Genomic DNA, 21,687 nt, shown 5'->3' with positions numbered 1-21,687 from the left:
TCAACTTATCCATCATGATCGTAATTATAGATCTAACTCCTTGGCCAACTTTTGCCAGGCCTGGATGCCTCGCTGAGAATGACTTTGCGGCACGGTCGGATCCGGATCCGCCATGGTTCTGGAGAACAACTCCATCGATACCCATCCTTCGAATCCAAGCTCCTTCAGAATAACCCGAGCCACCTCAAATACCGGGAGATATCCACCTTTGTCCTGTTCATAGAGGAACAATCTCGCGTTGCGGCTCCAGTTCATGCGGGCCGGCTGGCCATCGACGTGGAATGGGTGGCCTGGGACCAACGGCTGCTCCATCTTTTCTGCATCGACAACCTGAACATAAAAGACCTTTTTTACGTCGATGGTCTTGACCAGACGATCTAACGACTGGGCCAGCACAGCATCTGCGTCAGGGACCTTTCCCGAAGGACTGGCGGGATCAGCCCATACCCGACCGGCGATGTTGAAGGTATCCAGACAACAACCAAAATTGGGGCGATCCACCCGTTGGATGATTTCCCACATAGTGTCCCATGTTGAGACATAGGTACCCCAGGCGAGACTCTCGTATGCAAAGCGAACTGGCGGCTCTTGCTTCAGGCCCAGATCGGCCACCTCGATCATGTCGGAGATGATAAGATCAAGGTCTCCTGAGATGCCATCGGGCTGAAAATTTGACGGGATTTGGATGATATCGGTGCCGAGGATCTTGATAATCTTGAACCAGGTGTGAAGTTTGGCGATTTTCTGTTGGTGGACATCTCGATCCAGCAGGCCCTCATAAAACATGAACGGCTGTAAGCCAATCACTTCCAGGCCGTAATGGTTACAAATGCCCTTGGTTTCTCGGGCGGCAGCTAGGAGATTCTCTTCTGTCGGTTCTCCCTTTTCTTTGGCAAGGTATTCCAGGTCTTCGTAGAAAATCTCCACTCCTTGGAAGCCGGCCTGGGCGATCTGGGAGAGCTTCTCGGGGAGAGAATGGACCCAGGCACGGCCCACGGACATGGAAGCGATGGCAGGTTTGCAGGGCATGATGAATTGAAAGAACTGACAATACAATGTATGTGATATTCAAAGCGTAGCATGAACCTTGGGTGTGCATTTATATGCTTTCTATCATACGTCAGGCCCGGCCCACACTGAGGTCATCGGCAATGCCCTCATCCGATCCCTGTCCCTGCAATCCACCAACTCTACTCTTATCCTCTAGAAGTTAATACCCGGACTCTCCTCTGCAGCCTTCCGCAGCACATACCACGCTCCATCCAGCGACAACTTCTGTCTCTCTTCTTCCCCGCACCAGAGCCGATACTGCTCTGGCATCTGATGTCCAATCACCTCCGTCCCCTCCACCGTAGCCCACCCACGCTGTCGCGCCATCTTCAGAAACCTCGTCTGTCTCGGCTTGAAGCACATATCCAGCAACACCCCCTTAGTAGGAGCATCCAAAAACGCCTCCACAATGCGATGCACTTCCTTCTCCTCCGCTGTCACCGGCTCCGCATCAGGAACCGTCCCAACGATATACCCTGGCGCCGCCTTCTCCAACAAACCCGCAACCTGCTCCATCTTCTCAACATGAACCATCTTCAACCCCTCCCCATACTCCTTCTCCGTATCCTCCCTCAACACCCTAACCTCTTCCTCATCCCGATTCACCACATAAATAGGCGTACATCCCAATTCCGCATACAGCGCATACACCGCCGCGCGACACGCTCCCCCAGCACCCACAATAACCGCGGCCTTACCCCTCCCTTTCTCCTCGGGATCAGCTGATAGCAAGCACCCCTTGATCCCACGCCAGTCTGTATTCGTCCCGCGCAATGAGCCATCTTCTGCGCGATAGACATTATTGCACGCTTGGAGGCGCACGGCGTACTCATCTAGCCCGTCGAGATGCTCCATGATGGTGCGCTTATAGGGCATGGTTACCACCCCGCCGGCGAAGGTGGGCTGACGGAAGAGTGTCATGGCATCTTCAACGGTCGGGCATTCTTGCGCGATGAAGGTCCATGGGTAGCCCATGCTGTTGAAGGAGTAGTTGTGCATCGGGGGCGCGATGGAGTGGGTTACCCCGATGCCGACAAGGTAGGCGTAGCGCCGGGGGTCGGAAGTGGTGGTGGCGGACATGGTGCTTTTCGTGATATCTGATTCTAATTTCGATATTCTAAAAATTTGTCTGTAGAGTATATGACTGACTGCAGATAATATAGTAGACAGAAGGTCCCATCGGCTATGATCCTACCCGGCACGGATATCCTTTTGCCGAGCCCATCTTCTCCCCGGCTCTTCCCCGCGGGGTATCCCTGCCCTACTGACCTAGTATGAGTATAGTATAAAGTGAACTAACCCCTACCATCTACATCCGTACAATCACCATCCCTTTTCTCTCCATATATATCTATTACCCACCCAATCAACTCAGAACACGCAAAGTAAAACAAATCAATCATCATCAAAATGCCCGACCTCCACACCCTCCCCCCCAACTCCCGCCCCCAGCACGCCATCCGGAACAACGGCCCCCATCACCTGGCAATAGAACGATACCTTCTACGCGAACTCGCCGAAGGCTGGCCGTGCTACCGCGACGCCTGCGAATGGGAGAACTTCCGGTCAATCTTCCATCCAGAAGCGCACGTGTACACGACTTGGACGGGCCTCACGCACCACGATGCGTTTATCAGCGCCTCGCAGGCGGGGATGGACAAGGGTGCATTCATCATGCATCGCGTGCACGGCAGCACTACAGATATCAATCTTGAAGGAACGCGCGCCGTGACGAAGATGAAAGCCACTATTACGCAGCGGTTCAGTGAGGTGGAGTGTGTAAGTGGGGGAACGTGTGAGGTGGATGCGGAGAGTGATTGTCGGTTTATTTTCTTCTGGGAGAAGGTTGGTTCTGAGTATGCGGAGTTGAAGGGTCAGTGGAGGGCGAGGTTCGTGAGGCATTGGTATGAGAAGGATAAATTGGTGCTTGTGACGCCGGATCGCGTGCCCGTGATTGATCATGAGAGGTTGAAGGAGTATCCGGTGGGGTATCGCCACTTGGCGTATTTGCAGGAGGAGACGATGGGAATTAAGGTTCTTAGGGATTTGCCGGGACATAGGAGGGAGAAGGCAACGGGGAGTGTTAACGGTGAGAAGCATGATTTGTTGTATTGGCAGGCGAAGGAGTGGGTTGAGGGGGGGAATGTGGAGTGGGCTTGATGTAGATTACTGGTAGTATGTATGCTGGTGTATGTGTTGTCTTGAATAGATATTACTTGTTCATAACGTTTAAGGACTATCGCGTAGGTTAAGAGTTATATACACTGTACTGGAGTAGGAAGGCGAGATGCCCAACAATCCTCTTAAGAGCAATGCCATCTCAGAGTAGAATTCAAACCCACATATAGACATTCTATGAATCCGTAGCCGTGTCAATTTCCACTAGCTTCTTCTCCAGGATAAACATACACCCATCCAACAACCCCCATACTTCGGCTCCCTCCCGATGATAAACACATACCCTAGGCTATGATCATACCCGACACTCCACCACCACTCCACCACCGAGCCCTATATCAACCATCGAAACCACTTACGGTACCGTAATCAAGTTCAGTCTCATTATTCGTATCTAAATTTGTCTCGTCCATACACTGAAAATGACGCAGCCTCTTGTCTTCCACATCTTCGGCGGCCCCAACATCCGCGCCTCCTTATCCCCGACAATACACAACGCCGCCTTCACCCACCACCACCTCCCATACACCTACACCATCGCAGAATGCGCTTCCTTATCAGAAGTATCTCAGCTCATCACCTCACCCTCCTTTGGCGGTGCCAGCATCACCATGCCCCATAAACTCACCGCCTTCGAACACTGCACTGAAGTGAGCAGTTCAGCGCGTGCCATTGGAGCCATCAACACCCTACTTACTACCCGATCCCCGAACGGGAACGGAGCAGTTCAAGTAAAAGGCGACAACACAGATTGGTCCGGCCTCTACACCCTCATCACCGACTACTTATCTCAGCAAGGCGTACATTCCGGTAAAGGGACCGGCAGAGTAGGCCTCGTCATTGGGGCAGGGGGTGCCGCAAGAGCAGCCGTGTATGCGCTCTTACAGGCTGAGTTCTCGACGATTATTATTTGGAATCGGACTGTCGGGAAGGCAGAGGGTATTGTTGAGGACTTTGATACTCTCAAGGGTACTGGGAATAGGATTGATATGAGGGCTGTTGGGGATGTGGATGGCGTTGGACCTGTGGATGTGGTCATTGGGACTATTCCTGGGGATGTTAAAAATGAGGACTTTGAAGGGCTGTTTCAGGGATCTAAGACGGGGTTGTGTGTGGAGATGGCGTATAAGCCGAAAGTTACTCCCTTGATGAAGGTTGCGGAGAGGCGTGGGTTGGTGGTCCGCGATGGATTGGAGGTGTTGTTGAGGCAGGGCTTTGAGCAATATCGGTTGTGGACGGGGTTGGATGCCCCGGAGGGGGTGATGAGGGAGGCAATTGGGGAAAATGGATTGAAGTCGAAGGTTTGATCAGGTTTTAGCGTAATTGAGTTGTGGTGAGATTCGTTAGCATGAGATTATATTATCTTCGAACGATGGTTAAGAGATATTTTTTCCTGTATTTTCATGCTCTTCGCTCCTCGTCAGTGTCATGGCTGGCGGGCGTCAGGGCAAGGATTACTTACAGGAGGGCACCACGCTAACTGGACGCCCTCCTGGTGACAGTTCTCCACTGGGTTTCAAACCAGCCATTAGCAGGTTGGGCAGAGCTGCTGGCGCATGCATGTTCTCCAGACCGTCGCTAGTGTCCGTGGCACTCAGCCATGTCGTTCCTGCGCTGCCACAAGGCCTATCCTGGCACCTTTTCGAACAATTGACGCTCTCCATTTTCTATGTTCCGTAAGTAGAGATTCTTCAGAAGATTGTTGCTCATGAGATCTGCTCTCTGTTAGAGTTCTTGTAAATCTCCTTTGTTGGTCGGCCAAGAAGCCACAGACTTGCATCACGTAGGACGGTAAAATGCAACATCAGCCTCCATCTTAGGAGCATGTGATACCATCGTCAGCTTATTCTGACGCTTCTCGAGGGATTGAACCTCGTGGTCTTCGGTTCCCCGCATAGCCGGCCGAATATCACCTCATCTTCCAATCAGATGCACCCGAACTATCGGGTAGACTAGCGTGGCTCACTAGTACAACACCCTATAAAAGACCCTTCGATACAAAAGCCGTTACATGCCCATGCTAACTACCATCATCCCACCTTATACGTACCTAACATCGGTGCAAAAGCATACATAATGATCTGCACATTATCCCCAATCAACCTCTACAACCCCTCGGAATATGCCACCCTCCAACACCAACGCCACATTTGCGGCTGGGACTACAGCGACGAGAGCATCCTCGCCTGGCGTGAGAAACAAGACGCAGACTTGAAAACATTCTTCTGGATCATCCTTCCTGGCAAGAGTGGTGACGAACCCATTCGTGCGGGTCACATCTCGCTCGATGCATACGCATCCCCGCCTGATCCGGGACTTGCGCAGGCCGATCACTCTGTCTTGACTATTCAATCGTTCTTTATTTTGCCAGAGTACCGTGCTGGTGGTGTTGGTCGTCGAGCAATGCAGTTGGTGGAGGAAATGGCGGTGAACGACCCGCGATGTCAGACTGTTACTGTCAATGCATTGAGCAAAGATTACATTGAAAATGAGGAGAAACGAGCATTCCTTGAATCAATGAACGCGGTACCGGAGTTTCCGGCGGTGCTGTGGTATGAAAGACTCGGGTATGTGAGGTGGAAGACGGAGCCGAGATATCCGTATCAGTTGCCTCAAGGGGGAGATGGTATGTACGAGGCAGACTTTTTGAGAAAATCTTTGCGGTAGGAGTTGCGGCTGGATTGAATGTGTGGTGTTCTGTTGGTCTTCGGTATACTATTTTGGTGGTTAGTGTGGTGGTGAACTGAATAGGGATAGACTTATCAGTGTGACAGGGGAACGGGATCGATGATACGAAGTAGTGATGGACGAAGAAGGGAGATGATGAGAAGCGGTCTATATAAATAATCGTTCTGGAAGGAACACTATTGAAGATCAGAGCCATAATAGGTAGTTGCTGTCCCAAATGATATCATAACGCCCAATAGCGGTTGATCATTTGACGAGCTGTCAATTGACAGCTGCCGTTACCCCAACATAGCATAGATCTCACTCTGACGTTTCACAAATCGTGGGCAAAAGTAGTACAGGATATGAATAATTGAGTACACATTGAACACTGTCTTTGTCGATTATTCCTCATATCTCAGGTGTCACTATCATAGCTAGACTAACCACCATCACTCAGCAGTGACTCGGCGAGCAATAAAAGGACCAGTGTCCCCAGCCTTTCTGCTACCACTACTGCAAGAAAACATCATCAAACAGCTCAAGACCAAGCAGCGCAGACAATTCCCTCCCTCGCCGCCATCATGAAGCTTTCCGCCATTCTCTGCATTTTCGCCGCCACTATGGCCGCCGCGGCACCTACGAGTTGTATGTCTTCACAAGCTTGACCATGCTATGCAAAAACTGACATTTTCTAGACGCCAACCCTCAGGGGCAGAACCAGCCTCAGAACAACAACAATAACAACCAGAACCAGAACAACCGAAACCAAAACCAAAACAATCGCCTCAGCGCTGAAGAGCAAAAATACCAGCTCAGTGACAATAATCACAAGATTGGACGCTCCGAGGTCTTTTACCCGCGAGGATCTGGCTCTTCTCCCTCAGAGCCCGTCGCGCCTGAGTATTCTGAGCCTGAATTCCCGACGATTCACGTCCCCGAGCATGACTACCAAGAGCCCAAGGCTCCCAAGGAGGACTACAAGTCTGAGGCCTACCAGTCCGAGGAATACAAGACGGATGATATCAAGTCTAAGGGCTATCAGTCTGAGAGCTCCAAGCCTGTGATCCACCAGTCTGTAGACTTCAAGCCCGAAGTTCACAAACCTGAAGTCCACCAGCCTAAAGTTCACAAGCCCGAGGCTCCCAAGCCACCTGCACACCCCGTGAATCACGTCCCGGTCAACCAGCATGAATCTGTTTCTTACGACACTCATGAGTCCTACGAAAGTCAGACTACGAAGCAGCAGTAATGTCTCAGCAGCCATTCTTGGTATGTACATGCAGACTACTTTCGCTATAGTGATCTATACTAATGCCTTGGTAACAGAAGCAAAAGTTCGAATTTACTCTGACGGCCTTAACGAGCAAAACTTGCGGGATCGCCTATCGGAAGGGAATTGGGAACTAGGATACTGGGAATATGGGTAACATTTCGGAGCATAGAGATCATGGGCTTACTCTCGGGTCGGTTAAATATATTATAATTGATAGTAATAATTAATGTTTTTATCTTTTGTTCGATTTGCATTTCATCCAAGCAATGTTTGTTGTTTGTCCCCTGTGCTGCGCCATTGTCATCTGTTCGTTGTATTGAAGATTGATAGTATATTGAAATTTTCCGATTTCCTATACAACAAATGTTGTCAATATCCCCCTGCAATCGGTTCTACATAAATATCCGGTCTATCTTCATGTGGTTTTAATACCTATATCGGGACCATGTCCTATCGAGTGAAGTGGCTAGTTATTCCGACAACTTACACGATTCAAACATTTGCAATTATTGTTGCCTTTAGTCGAATCATTCCAATAAAGTGCATTACATTCTTTGGATCAACTCTGCTGGACTACATTGGTATGTCACACAGTGCTAGCCACATTCTGCACATAAGTAGTATTACAGGTCACTATCTGCAGGCAACCATTTCCGAAACGTAAATATTGGAGATCACTTGCATAGTCGCCTCCGGGCTTTCACGTAATAATTGGTAGAACTTGCCTCATGCAGAAGGGTTTCTCTATATTCCTACTTGGTTAAGTGAAGGTTGAGAGATCAGGTCGGGCATCTCTGTTCAGCAAGACTCGGTCAACGAAAATGCTTTTCCTTGTAATGCAGTTTGCACATATTGCGGGATAATATTTGTTGCCTCTACCGAAAATACGATATGTTACTCACTACGCGCATATACCACATTGAGAGCTCTTCTGCTTCACAATCATGTCATAGTGGCAAATATTGACGTGACAAATTTCTATAGTTTTCTATTCCCGAGCCAGAGTCATTGATCGTCAGGAGAAACGACACAGTTTCAGCCACAAAATCTATACCCTTATGATTGCGCGAACTGGTGTTTGGTTAGAAGGCGGCGAGAGCCAGTCTCATCCCTTGCTTCGGAATCTCGATCGGTAAACCTAAATATGGAATCCCAACCAGAAATACTAACACTTCTGCCAATAAAGGCAGCCAAACACCCGGCCGAAATGACATATCAACGCCACACAGTACATATCCGATCCAACGGACAGAATCCGGGGTTGACCGTTCGGGACCCTGCAGCCGTGGCGCATGCAATCCAATTATTGACACTAATTCGCATATATGGCGACAACTATTGTTCGGAGTTGTGGATGTGTCAGTGTCTGTGATATTCGGTGACAGGCTGGATATGCCATGTCGCTATTCTAGGTACGTATCCAGAGACTTGAAGGGCCTCGCGAAAAGGTATAAAGAGGGCCTCGAATCCTCCCCAACTCGACGTCTTCTCATCATCAGCATCATTCAAGCTTCTCTCCTCACAGCTCCTCACTTCACAAACAAACCTTCAACCAACAAGCTCACGCTTCAAACAACCAACTACTCAAAAATGAAGGCCTCCGCTATTCTCTCCCTCGTTGCCCTTGCTGGCCTCACCATCGCCGCTCCTGCTGTTGGTATGTGACAGCGTCCATCTATTCCTGTTTTCCCAATTTATCCAATACTAATGTTTATCAGGCAACGACAATGTCCATGGTAGCGGGGACATCCACAGGCGTGGTGGTGGCTGGGGAGAGAAGCCCAAAGCCGTTGCCGTCGAGGCAGTCGAAGTCCCCGTCGCTGTTAAGGAGCCCCAGGAGCACTGGCACAAGCCCGCTCCTCAGCCCAAGCCCCAGCCTGTCCCTGTCAAGTCCAACGAGTACTCCAAGGAGGCTGGCAAGAAGTGGGGCAAGGAGGGCGGTTCCGCTGGTGAGGAAGACTACAAGAGCGTCCAGGACAACGAGTCCGCATCCTTCAGCAAGAGCTTCGGCGAGACTACCGATCACAAGACGGGCAAGAACTGGGGCAAGGAGGGTGGTGAGGAGAAGGAGAAGGAGCAGGGCAAGTCTCAGCAGTAAGCATTGACTGGTATGTATGCGCCTCATCTCCTAATGTGAATTGCTCCAAACTAATGGTTGTGATCTCCAGCTCGAGTCGAATCCAGGTTCCGCGCTGTACATACAGTTGCTGGTGGCTTCGGGGCGCACCGTGTCATAATCTTGTGTGATTAATTTGCTGTTGTTGCTGTGTTGTTGTTTTGCGGCTTCCTTGAACCTGTTGATAGTTTCAATGTCTCTCCTTGTGAATAGCCCAGGATGTTGAGTACTATACGTCTATAATTCGCTGATGGGGTTCTTGTGAAGTTTAATACAGATTGGAATTATCCTCTAATTTCTGCTCGGTTGTTCTTTCAGTCAACGTAGTCTAGCTGCTATTTTCTTGGATTTGTGATCTTCTGCTTCATTGCAGTGATGTCGTGAAAGTATTCTAGTCTCGGGATGCCATTACCTTGCATCAAGTGACTCCATAACTCAACTATGCATTGCTAGTATAGATCACACAGCAGTCACCTTAATAATAAAGGATGGCGCCAAACGATTTCCATCCTATCAGTACTAGACAGATATTCAGCTGTACCCCTGCCACGTAACAGAGCAAGTGAAGGCGACAGTGCGCTATACTGGCGTTATCTGTTAATGACAAGGGATATTCAGTGATTACTCAGTGATTATCCAGGTATTGCTGGACGGGGTACCGTATAACACGGAAAGATCCCATCCATAATCACGATGCAACTTCACGAGAGACCTGCCTATTACCAAACTTGGAAGTCTACTCCGAGAGCCATATATCTACCAGGTTATTTCCACAATATTAGGTCGTGAACATATGGTGAGGACTATAATCCGACATTCACCCCAACTCACCTTGTGGCGTTTCGAGATTAAGGCTTATCAAGTGAAAAGCAATACTATCAGAACTACAAAGGGATATTCCTCCCCGTGGCGGTGATCACATGCAGGATATAAAGACATATATCTTGGTCAGATCATACAGCCCTCGTTCGAAGCGTCGGCTGCTTTCTCTTTTTCTATTCCCACCCCCCATCCTCATCCCCGAACTTCATTTATCTATCTATCTTACAATCAATCAACATGGAAGGTTCTGCTCACCAAGAATTCTCAGTCGAGGCCCTTCCCACAAAGTCCGTTGCCTTTCATCCTACTCTAGCGACCATCACGCGCGAGTTTCCTGTCCGTGTCCAGGTACAGATCCCCTAGCAACCGCATATCATATCTAAAGATTATTATCTCACAGCCGCTAACAGCCCGGTGCTTTCGCGATCACCATCAACAAGATCGACCACCAGGTCGATCCCGATTCCATCCGTGTTGAAAACCTCGGCCCTGCGAAAGTATTAGACATCCAGCATGCAAACGTTCTCCGATACTCGTCCACTTGCAAACCATCCTCTGACAGAAAAGGCTTTGACCCAATCAGAGACCTGGATAATAGAAAAGACACCATCTTCCACCCCTCTGAAGGACTATACGCCGGATGCGGCATCTTTAAAGCCTACTCTGGGAACGATTCTCGAAATCGAGAGAGGCAGCCTATGGGTTATGGTGGAGCTAGTGCGCAAGATCCTCATCGGGGGGAGTACGGACCAGCGCTCTATGGAGGGAAGGATCCGAGTTTGTTGGAAGAATGGATTCAGAAACCTGCTGCGGATAAGTCGGCCTCAGACCGTTTCTGCCAGGTAGTTGTGCATCTGGAAGGGCAGATGACTGCTCCTGTGTCTGCGTTGAGCTCTGGCACTCTAACTGGTGATGAGCAGAACCAAGCGGGAAACAAGGTTCAGAGCAATGAAGTGCTGTTGCAATTGATCTATGCGGTTCCGGCGAAGTCAGAACTCATGCTTCACGACCTCAACATCAATACACTCTTCTCAACGGCCAAGATCAGGCTCTGTGCCCTGTTCACCAACATGACTTCCGAAACCTGGCGAGATGCCCAGGTAACGCTGTCGGCTCCGCAAGCGCACACGTCGCCTCCGGGGCAAGCCATCCCATCATTGACACCATGGGATCTGGCAGTCATACTGACTAAATCCGGGTCGTCTGTGCCCCCTTCTATGCCAACACTGGGGATATCAGAACCGACATTCCCCTCCCCTGGCTTTCCTGAGTTGGAAGATTTTTCTTTGACATTTACAGCCGATAACCTAGAGGAAGGCCTGGCACCCTCGATGTACCATGACTTTTATCCGCCTGATAGCAAGGTGCCCGAGTCGATTAGCCAGGGCCATGGCCTGAGTGTATCGTATGAACTACCTGGCCGGCGTGTCATCAAGTCCTCATCTGCGCCCCGCCGCTATGAAATAGCTGAGCTGGACCTCCAAGCTTCATTCACCCATGTGCTAGTGCCTAAAAGGCATGCCGCAGCGTTTCTTCGTGCTAAGATACAGAATACTTCGCCTGTGAATATACGATCAGGTGAAGTGAACTTAACCGTTGACCACACTTGTTTCGGCAAGACCAATGTTCCAAGCTGCGTGCGCAACGAATCCTTTGAACTCAACCTTGGGGTGGACAGATTCGTCAAGGTGGCGTATAAGGAACCTGGGATAACACTTAGTAAAATCGACGAATTCTTGGAACTAACTATCACATACTTCAAAGCATCATGCAAGATCAAGAATACTAGAGATCATGTAGTCAACGTCTTGGTATTGGATCAGGTGCCAGTTAATGTGGACAATCAATTTGATGTTGAGATTCTGACGCCAGAGGGCTTGGGATTTCCGGGTGATAAGGTGGATCTCACGGAGCCGGGAAAGCCGGGAAAGAAGACTGCGGAACTGGGGCGTGATGGAGAGGTTAGATGGGAGGTGACCCTTGAGCCGGATGAGGAGATAGAGCTCGATCTGAGATATTCTATCGAGGCGCCCTTTGAGAAATGGGGAAGGGACTTTCCTGTGCCTGTTGCGAAATGAGCTTATCTTCTGATGGCAAACTGACTGGTACAATACTGGGAAGTCGACCTGCAGTATGGTAGAACAGCGGTGTCTTATGTTGTCTTCACTCATAGCCTAAGCAATTGCTTTAACTGGAATCTTTTTTGTCTGGAGGTGCGGAAGATACGATCGTTACTTCAGAATAGACATGTCAATGTCAGTGCGAGAGATCTCCTAGTTCTAAACAGACACACGTGTCTTTCCTTAGTAGACATGTCAGAACAAATAGACAGTCTACAAAGTTCTGGAGCAGCTCTCGGTAAGTGATGAAACCACGGGACATCTTAAAGTCGGTAGGAGAAAGGGTATCCAACACTTCTTGATGGGTTCATGGCTGCATGTTGGTATTAGATACGTGGTATACATCAACCTAGCATACAGGACAAACTCTTCTTCTATGGATCGGTCAAATTTCGGTCAAGCTACGTAAGTCTTCACAATGTATATTTGACTCGAAGTTCCGTAATATACTTATCTCAGTTTTCAGTACGGCAAGATATGGTTGAGACATGATGAAATGAACAATACTATTCTCAAGGTTTCGTCGGGATAAGTATTTCAATTAGGAGCATTTGCAATGAAGCAAGGGACCTACTTTACTTATCATCATCCAGTTAAACAGCGGACCCCTATCGATATTATCTAGAAAAGGAAGGATTGATGAAGATCATTGAGGTCACATGATGCAGCAATGTCCTCCAAATAAGGCAGAGATGAAGGTGTCTACCAGCTGAATACTCCGCTACAATGGTATTAATCGAACCATGCCAAGATGGCCACAAGATTGAATCACGTTTCATAGTAGATCAAGATCGTGTGTAGGTTACTGCCAAGTTTATCCAATTTCAGCACCTACCTCAGGCGTAATGAGTGTACACACTCTATAAGTGCGATGTATACTTAGTACGTACTATATAGTTTGGAGTGCTACTGAAGTAAACTTCTTCACCCGATAAGTTATATATATCGCCTCGACAGTAGAATCCTCAACCACAAGTTAAACAAATACTAACCCCGGATATATCTTCCCCATTCTCCATGTGGACCCTCAACATACCAAACTGAAGCCACCCTCCATACCACAGTATATAATTATCCACATACCACCCTCGCCGTGGCGAGCAATCAACATTCCACACCCACAACCTCACCGAGATAAGTACTCCCCTACGCTCCGATTCGTCAGGAATTCCAGCTTATCTTCCACACCACAAGCTACAATGTAAATCACCTACGTGTGCAAACCAAGGAAAACAACTGGCATGATGATGGCTGGCCACGGCTACCAGCCCAATACGTAGATAGTAGTTAGCCGCCATACCTGCTTTGAGTTGTCCGTCATTCCCACTAAACCCAACTGAAATCCCGAGGTCCGGGACCTGCCGCTGACCCGACAGAACTCGTGCCTTGATACCTTAAGGCACTTTCAGACCGTATCTCCGTCACGTATTCACAATACCGTAATAATACTACCAATACAGGTCCGATACACGGCGGGCTCCGTGTCGCTGCAGCCATCCATCGATCGATCCCATCCCCCATCCGCATCACCCTTTATCCTCCGAGTCTGTCGGTATCACCAGAACGATACTTGAATTATGCATTTTTGTGTTCCCGTGGATACTACTAATCAGCAAGAACTTATTGCTGCACATTACAACTCTACTTGACAGTTTAAATTGTTGAGAATACTGGGAATCAACAACAACCACCCACCCCCCTGCTAGCCGAAGAACAGTTCGCGAACAGCTCGAGCCCCGTGGCATCCCTGCACCAGCTGCATGCTTAATTTGAGCCAAAACAAGTGAGAGAGCGCCGCAGGCAAGGCAAGGCAAGGCAAGGCCAGTTTGCGGCGACGGCGGCAGCGGTTCAGTCGGGAAGCTGGCCGGGTTACGTAATACTGCAGGGCGGCTGAGATCATATCTCGATCACCGGGTTAAATCGAGTTTAGTGAGACCGACCTCGGAAATAGATAGGGACTGTGTAGAAATTGGGGGGGAGGGCCACAAAAAATAAAAATTAAAAATTAGGACACCAAAAAAAATTAGGGAGAGCGTAGAAGAAATTTGCCCCGGAATCCTCACCCTGATCCAGGTATAAGTAGCAGACGGATGTCTTCTTGGGAAGATGGGAAAGAAAAAACGGGCTGGTGAGCAAAGCAGGTAAAAATTACACAATGGGTTTTCCTTCCAAGGGATTCTTCCTTCTCGTGGAAAGGGGTGTGGTGGCCACGATAACAAGCACACAGCACACAGCAGGGTAAAACCGCGAGCAAAGCCAGCCACTAGCGGGCTGACTGTGTTTGTGTGTGTGTGTGGGATATGCTTTCGTCCGGTTTTCGAGAGGCCACGGGATGATGTCGATGGGATTGGGTTGGCTTGCGCCGCGCGCCCACTTTTCTCCCCTATTCAGCTTGCGCCAGTCATCCACCCCCCCTGAGATTTGCTCCTTATTCCCCCGAGAGGGATCAATTTCTCTGATGTATCCAAAAAGCTATATAACCCGTGCACCACCCTCGGAGACAAGCGTGCTGAGGCATTGGGTGAATTGGTTATTTTTTTTTATTTCATTTTTTGCGCCATAGCGCCAGAAGCCTGTGTGGACTAACATTTCTGCTATTTGCGAGCTAGCTCAGGGAGCTACGGATCGTCGCGCGTTTCCCCGGCGAAAGGCGCTCCGTACGGAGCCGGGTTGTCCCAAAACGGCAGATAACCCAATACGATGAGTCGGTGAGGCATTTCCCGAGGGGAGAAGCAGACAAGGAGCAACGGCAGCAACACAACACAGGACAATTGGGGAAGCTTCCCTCCTTCCAGCCGACGCGGCGCAAACCTGCTTGCGTCTCAGAAGTGGGAATTTTTCTTGCTCAGAAACTCCGGTGCTGGTGGAGCCGCATGCCCGATTCGGCCCGGTTTGATTGCGACCGAGAAGCTGGCCATCATATTAGCTGGGTCTTGGCTACTTCCCATTGGTTGTCCGGCCACCGCTAAGTGGGGGTGTACCACTCTATCGGACCCATTTGGATGCAGGGACCCACCCGCACGTCTGGTTTTTTTTTTCTTCTTTGCGGTCTCCCGTTTCGCTGTGAAAATTTTGCATACCGTAGCTGGTCTCTTTGGGCTTGTTTCTCCTGTCTTGTCTTGTCTTTCCCGGTCTGTTGCTGGGTTGGGTGGGTGTTAGAAGGGGAAGGGAGAAGGGGACAATTTATATGTAAGGAAAGAATGAAGGGAGAGCCCCGTAGAGACAAGACAGGAATGTTTTTTTCCTTCCCTTTTGTGACGACACGAGGACAAGAAAGGAATCAAACGGAAGGGATCGGTCCGTACAAGTGTAAAATACACACATGACTACGGAATACTCCATCAGATGCAGCAATTGGGTTGGTTATCTGAAGGGGAAGGAAGGTGAGAGGGAGAGTCAGTAGGCCATTGCTCCATCGCGGACCAGCACGGCCAGGTGAAGACCCTGAAACCATTGGCTGTACCAGCTGTAGCTCCCCTGGTAACCACCATCCCGAATGATCCCGAAGGTTGTGTATGTGTGTATGCGTACACAGGATGTGTAAGTAAGTTGTGGTAAGTGTGTATGTGCGGTGGAATGTCCACTGCTTTTCCCGGGGGAAGGAAGAAGGATAATGAGCCAAAAACGAGGCTGCCAAACACGGTGTAAGGGAAAAAGAGCGAAAGGATCAACTAGGGATAACGGATTGATACCAAAAGACAAGACATAAACAGGAAAAACAGGAACAATACAATACAAACAGACAGTGCCAAAAACACCAGCAAACAATAAAAGTAAGGTAGGGCTTTTTTTCTGGTCCCAACAAAGCGCACTAACACCCGACGGGGGGGCTGGGTGGGAAAAGGGCAAAAAACCGCGAAAATTTAGCGGGAGAGTATTTATGTCCCGGGGGGCCTTCTGTTGTCAGTTTCCTCCAGCTTTTTCCTCCAGAAAAGTTCTCCTTCCTTCTTTCCCTTCCCAATCCCATCATTTTCTAGAGAAACTCCTCTCTCAGAACCACCACAAACCATCACAATGGCCTCCTCCCGTGTCTTCGCCCAGCGCCTGGCCTCCACCATGGCTGCTTCCACCAAGGTCGCTCGCCCTGCCGCTCGCCTCCAGCTTGCCCCCAAGCGTACCTTCACCACCCAGCGCAAGGCCGTCCCCATGACCCCCTTCCAGACCGTCAAGCGTCAGTCTCCCTCCGGTCTCATCCAGGCCAACGCTCGCCAGGCTTTCGCTGCCCAGCAGGCCCGCCGCCAGTACTCCTCTGAAATCGCCGACGCCATGGTCCAGGTCTCCCAGAACCTGGGTATGGGTTCCGCTGCCATCGGTCTCGGTGGTGCCGGTATCGGTATCGGTCTCGTCTTCGGTGCCCTCCTCCTCTCCGTCTCCCGCAACCCTGCCCTCCGTGGTCAGCTCTTCTCCTACGCCATTCTTGGTTTCGCCTTCGTCGAGGCCATTGGTCTGTTCGACCTGATGGTTGCCATGATGTGCAAGTACGTTTAAATTATGACCGAGGGATGATTGCAGTCACGACATCTGCGGAGATTTTATGATCCACTCCCAATCTTCGATTACAAACCTTCATCTATATTGGAGAGAAAATAGGGGATATTGGGGGGAATATCAGCAAAATTCTTTGTGTTGAGATTGTCTTGGCTGTGATAGGAGGTAATTCTATTGTGGTGGTCTTTTTATATATCATGTACTACTTTTCCCGTCATCATCTACAACCATCAAATACACTGTACATATAGAGATTTAAAATGGCCACTAAACTCCACGGATTTGCCAGCTACATTTGATTGTAGGATTGGGACTCTATATCCACATCGATTGATAATTCTGCTGTTTTCAAATCTTGCCAGTTCGGACTGACCCATGAATGGAAAAACCTGGGGTAACGACAGTGCTCGGTCCAGCTTAGCTGGTCAGGTCAGATCTCTGAACCAATTATCATATGATCACGCTTTCAAGCTTGTCGGTCAGACTGAACAGCTCGACAAAAGACCTGGTCTGTTTGAAGGCGGAAGGCGTGGTTGTGAGCCAGACAGGTACGAGCTTGATGCCAGCTGTCGACAACGAAACGGTTGTCCCGGAATCTCCGGGGGCAGCTCTGCCCTCCCGGCGACTACCTCTCAACAATGGGCGATTACCGCCTTATAAGCCCTCCTACTAAATCCCCATTACACCACAGGAGGCCAATTGATCTAATTTTCTAACCTAGAGAACGTCTAGAATAGTCTCTCTCACTTCAATCATTATTCAATAATTGTTGGTAAAAATCAGCCATCAACCAAACCCATTGTGGCCCATGGCACCCCCTTCAACTTTCACCCGGTGGATCTAGACTGACGATCCCAAATGTAAACGTCACCCACCCTACCACCACCACCGCCTCAGCGACCCAAGGGCAAAATATATGTGTTCAATGGTAGCAGTGAGAACTTTTACAGACACTTTCCATGCAATTGACTCACATCAACTGTCTTTCTATCTCAGGGGCTGTGAAAGTAAAGAAAGAAGAAAAAAAATTTTTCATTCAAAATTTTGTCGTGCAGCTCTAATCCCTGCATGTGCATAAATCTCGACTCATAGTTCCAAGTAAGAAAAGAAGTACCTACAGCCAACCGACATGAAGAGCTGCCGTGCAACCCAAACCCAGTTCTATCTATCTATTCTAGTCGACGGAAGGAAGTTGAAACTAACCCTGCGCCAAGAAAAAACATAGGTACCACTTTTTTTTTTACGTATCATGTGTATCGGGGGTTTCCCTGCGACGATCGGATCGGTAGAAACATAGATACTTGAAGGACAGAGAGCAGAGCACAGACACATAGCCATTGAGTGGAAATTACCAGCCATTGTGTCAAGGAGGGTAGGGAAATATTCTACGGTGCAATGGTATAGGATGATTCCGTTTCGATGATGAATCATGGACTTGATACGGAGGGATGATGGATGTGGTTGTGGATGTGATTCATCCATTCGTTTCGTCTCGTCTCCTTCGATCCGGAAGGGAGAGAACTCGGTAATTTAGGTAATTTATTACTGTCTTGGGTATGGTATGCTTGGTACGGGTATTACGGGGATGAGGTGGTGCATGTGACCTGTCGGTATTTGATGGACATGTGATCTCGGGTGAGTTGCCTGTCTGTCTGGCTGTCGGTTGTTGGGTTGTGGTATACCGCATGTTTGCTATCTTCTGATCTCTTCTCTTAGATTTCTTCTGTTGTCATTCTTATACTTGTGATAGTTTCAATAAGAGCTACCGTGTATATAATATCAATGAAATTGAATTGAATGCCATCAAATTGTCTATTTCACACCCACCATGCATATCTGCGTATCCCCGACACCCATACCCGACACGAATATGTCCAATCCCGATCCTACCCGATCTTCATCCGGCAGGCCTTACTGCCATACCCTGTATACACAATCATGCATCGTAGACCATAACACTAACGCACAATCCTGAATCACTATACCATCACCAACATCATATACATAGCAGTCTATCCTACCCTACTGAGTAAGAACACAAGAAGAAAATGCCCCCATCACCCCTCTACACCCCCCAAGACGTCCCCTCCTTCAAGAAACGTCGCAACCGTCTCCCCAACACCCGCGCAAAGCAACTCCTCCGTGCCGCAGAGCGCGATTACAATGACCCCCCTCCACCACCTGGTCTAGGCGAGTGCTGTGGGAGTTCGTGTGATCCGTGCGTCAACGATCTGTGGAAGGAGGAGTTGGCGATTTGGAGGGAACGGTGGGGGGATGGGGCGGTTGAAGATGGAGATACGAAGGAGGATGAACAGGGAGACGAGAGTGAGGGGTGTGCGAAGATGAAGATGCCAGGGAGTTGGGAGTGGTAGCGTTGGGTTGTTGATATGTCGCACGTGTGTTGGGAAGATAGTGTCCCTCGATGGTGACGGGAGTTAATGCTTGGTATGGTAAGTTAGGTTCCCGAATAGTATCGAGATTTGTATGCTGAATATTATATAGGCGTATTGCATACCTGGGAGCGAATGCTGAGCTCGTGGACAGTAGCTACGGCTTCAAATGTTACTTTCCCAGTTCGGTTGATGAAGTGTACTTGGCTTTGCTCTGGTAGGGCTGATCATGGACACACTAGCTGTGCATCAATATCTACCAAGCATATGTTTCCAGTCATATTGTCATCAGGCTGGCATAGCTATTGAGCAGCTCCCTCGAATCGGAGGAGGCTGTTGTCCTATGGCGAATTTAGCCACCGGCACTACATTGACAGCAATGAGATTCCAAAGCACCTGGCTGAGCTTATGTGCAGACTGGGAATCAGGCAAGGCACATCGCGCGGCAACTATAACGAGCAGTACGCGATATCTTCTCTCGGGGTACCTGACCCCCTGATACCAAGGCATCCATTCAGAGCAAGCGTGAAGGATCTCGGGCGTGGCCGTCGGATCCAGCACCACAAAGGAAAATCTTCCGGATGATAGCTTTGCTGGAGACCAGAATTTCACCTCGGCTTTATGGGTGAAAACGCTCTCCTGGATGCTTGTCGACGACCCTAGGCGTCACTCTTCGCCGACCGGGCTGTCAATTATCAACGAACAAATGGCTTCTACTACCCTTGCATCGGTCTCACCATGAGCGCACAGCGCATGGTATGCTCTGATTTCAGAGGCTTCGATGTTCTTCATCGACACCAAGACACTTCGACAGGGTCATCGTCATCAACGCTGCCTAGGGACTAGGAGAAAATCGTCCAGGACTCCGTGGACCAAGATGAGTACCAAGTCTTCAAGCCCCTCGTCTCGGACGACTACTTCGTCTCCATAATCGGCGTGAGTGCGGCCACAAAGCCATCGTTATCTACGGCAACGGGACAGACCCCAACCTCTAAAGCCGAACGCGTCGCACTGGTCCTCAGTGGCCCCGAAAACCCCCAGAAAGCTCGATGGGCCTGCACCATTGACACCCATTACGACTGCCCTATGGACATGGCATGGTGTGAAAGACAGTCTTGCCAGTGATTCAATCATCCCCCAAGCCCGACCGGAAGTTATGCACTTGTGTCGCGACGCGACCGCCGATCTTAAGATGTACAACATCGGCCACAAGGGCCGCACTCTAAATCACCGGGGCGATCGTAGGTGATGCCCCTGTCTCCGGCCGTCTCTATCTGACAGAGTCTGCGCATTGGTTGGGCAAGTCCATCGACGGTTGCATTCTCGTCACCGCCACGACCGACCAGTCTGGCCGCCGATCATGAAGCGCCCTGCGGCGATCATCACCGACCATGGCGGCCGCACGTCCCACGCTGCCATTGTCAGTTACGAGATTGGCGTCCCTGTCATCGTGGGCACCTATAATGCCACCTATGATGCCACCTATGTGCTGTTTTCGGGTAGAATATGACAGTCTTATGCTCATGAAGGGTTTGTGCTGGGGTGTAGGACTATCCACAGCTGCGTGAGCAAATGAAGTTCACGAATGTGGTGGCCACGACTCCGTTTTGTCGCACAGTGGGCGAAGTAGAGGAGGTGTTGCGGGTGTTGGCAGATAATGGACTGCAGCTTCATTTGAAATTTGAGACTCCGTCAAACGTTGTCCTGGCGGAGCAGTTCCTGACGCACTTTGATGCGTTCTCGATCGGGTTGAAAGATTTCACGCAGCTGACACTGGGATTTATTGTAACTCGGATGAGTTAGCAGAGCTGTTCAATGAGCAGGACAAGGCGGTTACGACCCTCATCGCGCAGGTTCTTCGGATCGCGCGTAGGGTTGGCTGCAAGGTGGGCATCTGTGGAAAGGCACCGAGTGATCATTCTGAGTTGTCGGTGATATCGGGTAGATTCGTGGTGGTGAAGAGGCAGGTGGTGGCGAGAGAGCAGAGACAAAATTGGAAGAAGGCTGATGGATCTGGCGACAACAAGTGGATTCAATAGTTTTGATCTTTTGAACCCCAGTCCACTTCGTTACACATACGGTACTTGCAAAGACATTCATTCGCGTGTTCTCCCTATTCAATCAAGCAATGCATAATCCCACTCCTAAGGTACTTCGATCCCTACTACGGCCCTTCAGCCTCCTTCACCTTGTAATGCTCCCACATTAACCCCAACTTCATAACCCCCTTTTCAAATGTCCCATTCTTCTGAACTACTTTGGGGCTAGGATTTTTGTGTGAATGATATGGAGAAGAGAGGGAATTCGGACCCTTAAATCAAAGAGGCTTATAAAGCTATGGCAATGTGGGAGGATCTAGGAAGGGAGTTCCTGTTGTGGCGTCATTGTTACGGGACAACCCTGGTGAAAGTGTGTCCCGCGGATTATGGAGAGGTGGGGATAAAGAAGGTAGCCAGATCATAAGAAGAGATTGCACCGTGATTACTGCCCCTTTTGTCTCTCTGGGAGGGTGGTAGATGAAAATAGCCTGATGGTTGTCTAGATCTGACACGTAGTATCCACATGCACAAGTCGTGGAAA

At 49.6% G+C, this 21,687-nt stretch overlaps 10 protein-coding genes across 10 annotated transcripts; 9 read left to right on the top strand and 1 right to left on the bottom strand.

Annotated features, from left to right (window-relative positions):
• Positions 1-24: 24 nt before the first annotated feature.
• BO79DRAFT_237980 (3-dehydroshikimate dehydratase) lies at positions 25-2,130 on the bottom strand (the record flags this gene model as incomplete). The annotated part of the gene is made up of 3 exons (XM_025684763.1): positions 25-951; positions 1,050-1,110; positions 1,361-2,130. The coding sequence occupies 3 exons, from the start codon at positions 2,128-2,130 to the stop codon at positions 25-27; spliced, it is 1,758 nt and encodes a 585-aa protein (XP_025539206.1).
• Positions 2,131-2,460: 330 nt separating this feature from the next.
• BO79DRAFT_195666 (putative pathogenesis associated protein Pep2) lies at positions 2,461-3,357 on the top strand (the record flags this gene model as incomplete). Its single annotated transcript, XM_025681150.1, has 2 exons — positions 2,461-3,155; positions 3,306-3,357. 2 exons carry the CDS (start codon positions 2,461-2,463, stop codon positions 3,355-3,357), a joined length of 747 nt encoding a protein of 248 aa, XP_025539205.1.
• A 277-nt stretch (positions 3,358-3,634) lies between these two features.
• BO79DRAFT_266521 (shikimate dehydrogenase family protein) lies at positions 3,635-4,566 on the top strand. Its single transcript, XM_025686978.1, has one exon. It carries the CDS (start codon positions 3,651-3,653, stop codon positions 4,533-4,535), a length of 885 nt encoding a protein of 294 aa, XP_025539204.1. The 5' UTR covers positions 3,635-3,650; the 3' UTR covers positions 4,536-4,566.
• A 698-nt stretch (positions 4,567-5,264) lies between these two features.
• On the top strand, positions 5,265-6,062 carry BO79DRAFT_173924 (uncharacterized protein). The gene has a single exon (XM_025679705.1). It carries the CDS (start codon positions 5,305-5,307, stop codon positions 5,893-5,895), a length of 591 nt encoding a protein of 196 aa, XP_025539203.1. The 5' UTR covers positions 5,265-5,304; the 3' UTR covers positions 5,896-6,062.
• A 417-nt stretch (positions 6,063-6,479) lies between these two features.
• On the top strand, positions 6,480-7,147 carry BO79DRAFT_218208 (uncharacterized protein; the record flags this gene model as incomplete). The annotated part of the gene is made up of 2 exons (XM_025683407.1): positions 6,480-6,543; positions 6,594-7,147. The coding sequence occupies 2 exons, from the start codon at positions 6,480-6,482 to the stop codon at positions 7,145-7,147; spliced, it is 618 nt and encodes a 205-aa protein (XP_025539202.1).
• Positions 7,148-8,761: 1,614 nt separating this feature from the next.
• BO79DRAFT_218207 (uncharacterized protein) lies at positions 8,762-9,269 on the top strand (the record flags this gene model as incomplete). Its single annotated transcript, XM_025683406.1, has 2 exons — positions 8,762-8,828; positions 8,890-9,269. 2 exons carry the CDS (start codon positions 8,762-8,764, stop codon positions 9,267-9,269), a joined length of 447 nt encoding a protein of 148 aa, XP_025539201.1.
• Positions 9,270-10,346: 1,077 nt separating this feature from the next.
• BO79DRAFT_116994 (uncharacterized protein) lies at positions 10,347-11,572 on the top strand (the record flags this gene model as incomplete). The annotated part of the gene is made up of 3 exons (XM_025677934.1): positions 10,347-10,457; positions 10,520-11,209; positions 11,423-11,572. Coding segments are annotated over 3 exons (951 nt in total), but the record flags the coding sequence as incomplete, so codon positions are not given.
• Positions 11,573-16,143: 4,571 nt separating this feature from the next.
• BO79DRAFT_237977 (ATP synthase subunit C family protein) lies at positions 16,144-17,158 on the top strand. The gene has a single exon (XM_025684762.1). It carries the CDS (start codon positions 16,244-16,246, stop codon positions 16,715-16,717), a length of 474 nt encoding a protein of 157 aa, XP_025539199.1. The 5' UTR covers positions 16,144-16,243; the 3' UTR covers positions 16,718-17,158.
• Positions 17,159-18,675: 1,517 nt separating this feature from the next.
• Positions 18,676-19,239, top strand: BO79DRAFT_19112 (uncharacterized protein). Its single transcript, XM_025680803.1, has 2 exons — positions 18,676-19,167; positions 19,220-19,239. The coding sequence occupies exon 1, from the start codon at positions 18,766-18,768 to the stop codon at positions 19,087-19,089; it is 324 nt and encodes a 107-aa protein (XP_025539198.1). The 5' UTR covers positions 18,676-18,765; the 3' UTR covers positions 19,090-19,167; positions 19,220-19,239.
• Positions 19,240-19,845: 606 nt separating this feature from the next.
• On the top strand, positions 19,846-20,232 carry BO79DRAFT_255562 (uncharacterized protein; the record flags this gene model as incomplete). The annotated part of the gene is made up of 2 exons (XM_025686138.1): positions 19,846-19,863; positions 19,954-20,232. The coding sequence occupies 2 exons, from the start codon at positions 19,846-19,848 to the stop codon at positions 20,230-20,232; spliced, it is 297 nt and encodes a 98-aa protein (XP_025539197.1).
• Positions 20,233-21,687: the final 1,455 nt, after the last annotated feature.

The sequence above is a fragment of the Aspergillus costaricaensis genome, assembly GCF_003184835.1.
Source record: "Aspergillus costaricaensis CBS 115574 unplaced genomic scaffold BO79scaffold_17, whole genome shotgun sequence".
NCBI lineage: Eukaryota > Fungi > Ascomycota > Eurotiomycetes > Eurotiales > Aspergillaceae > Aspergillus > Aspergillus costaricensis.
This window is presented reverse-complemented; position numbering and strand designations above follow the sequence as displayed.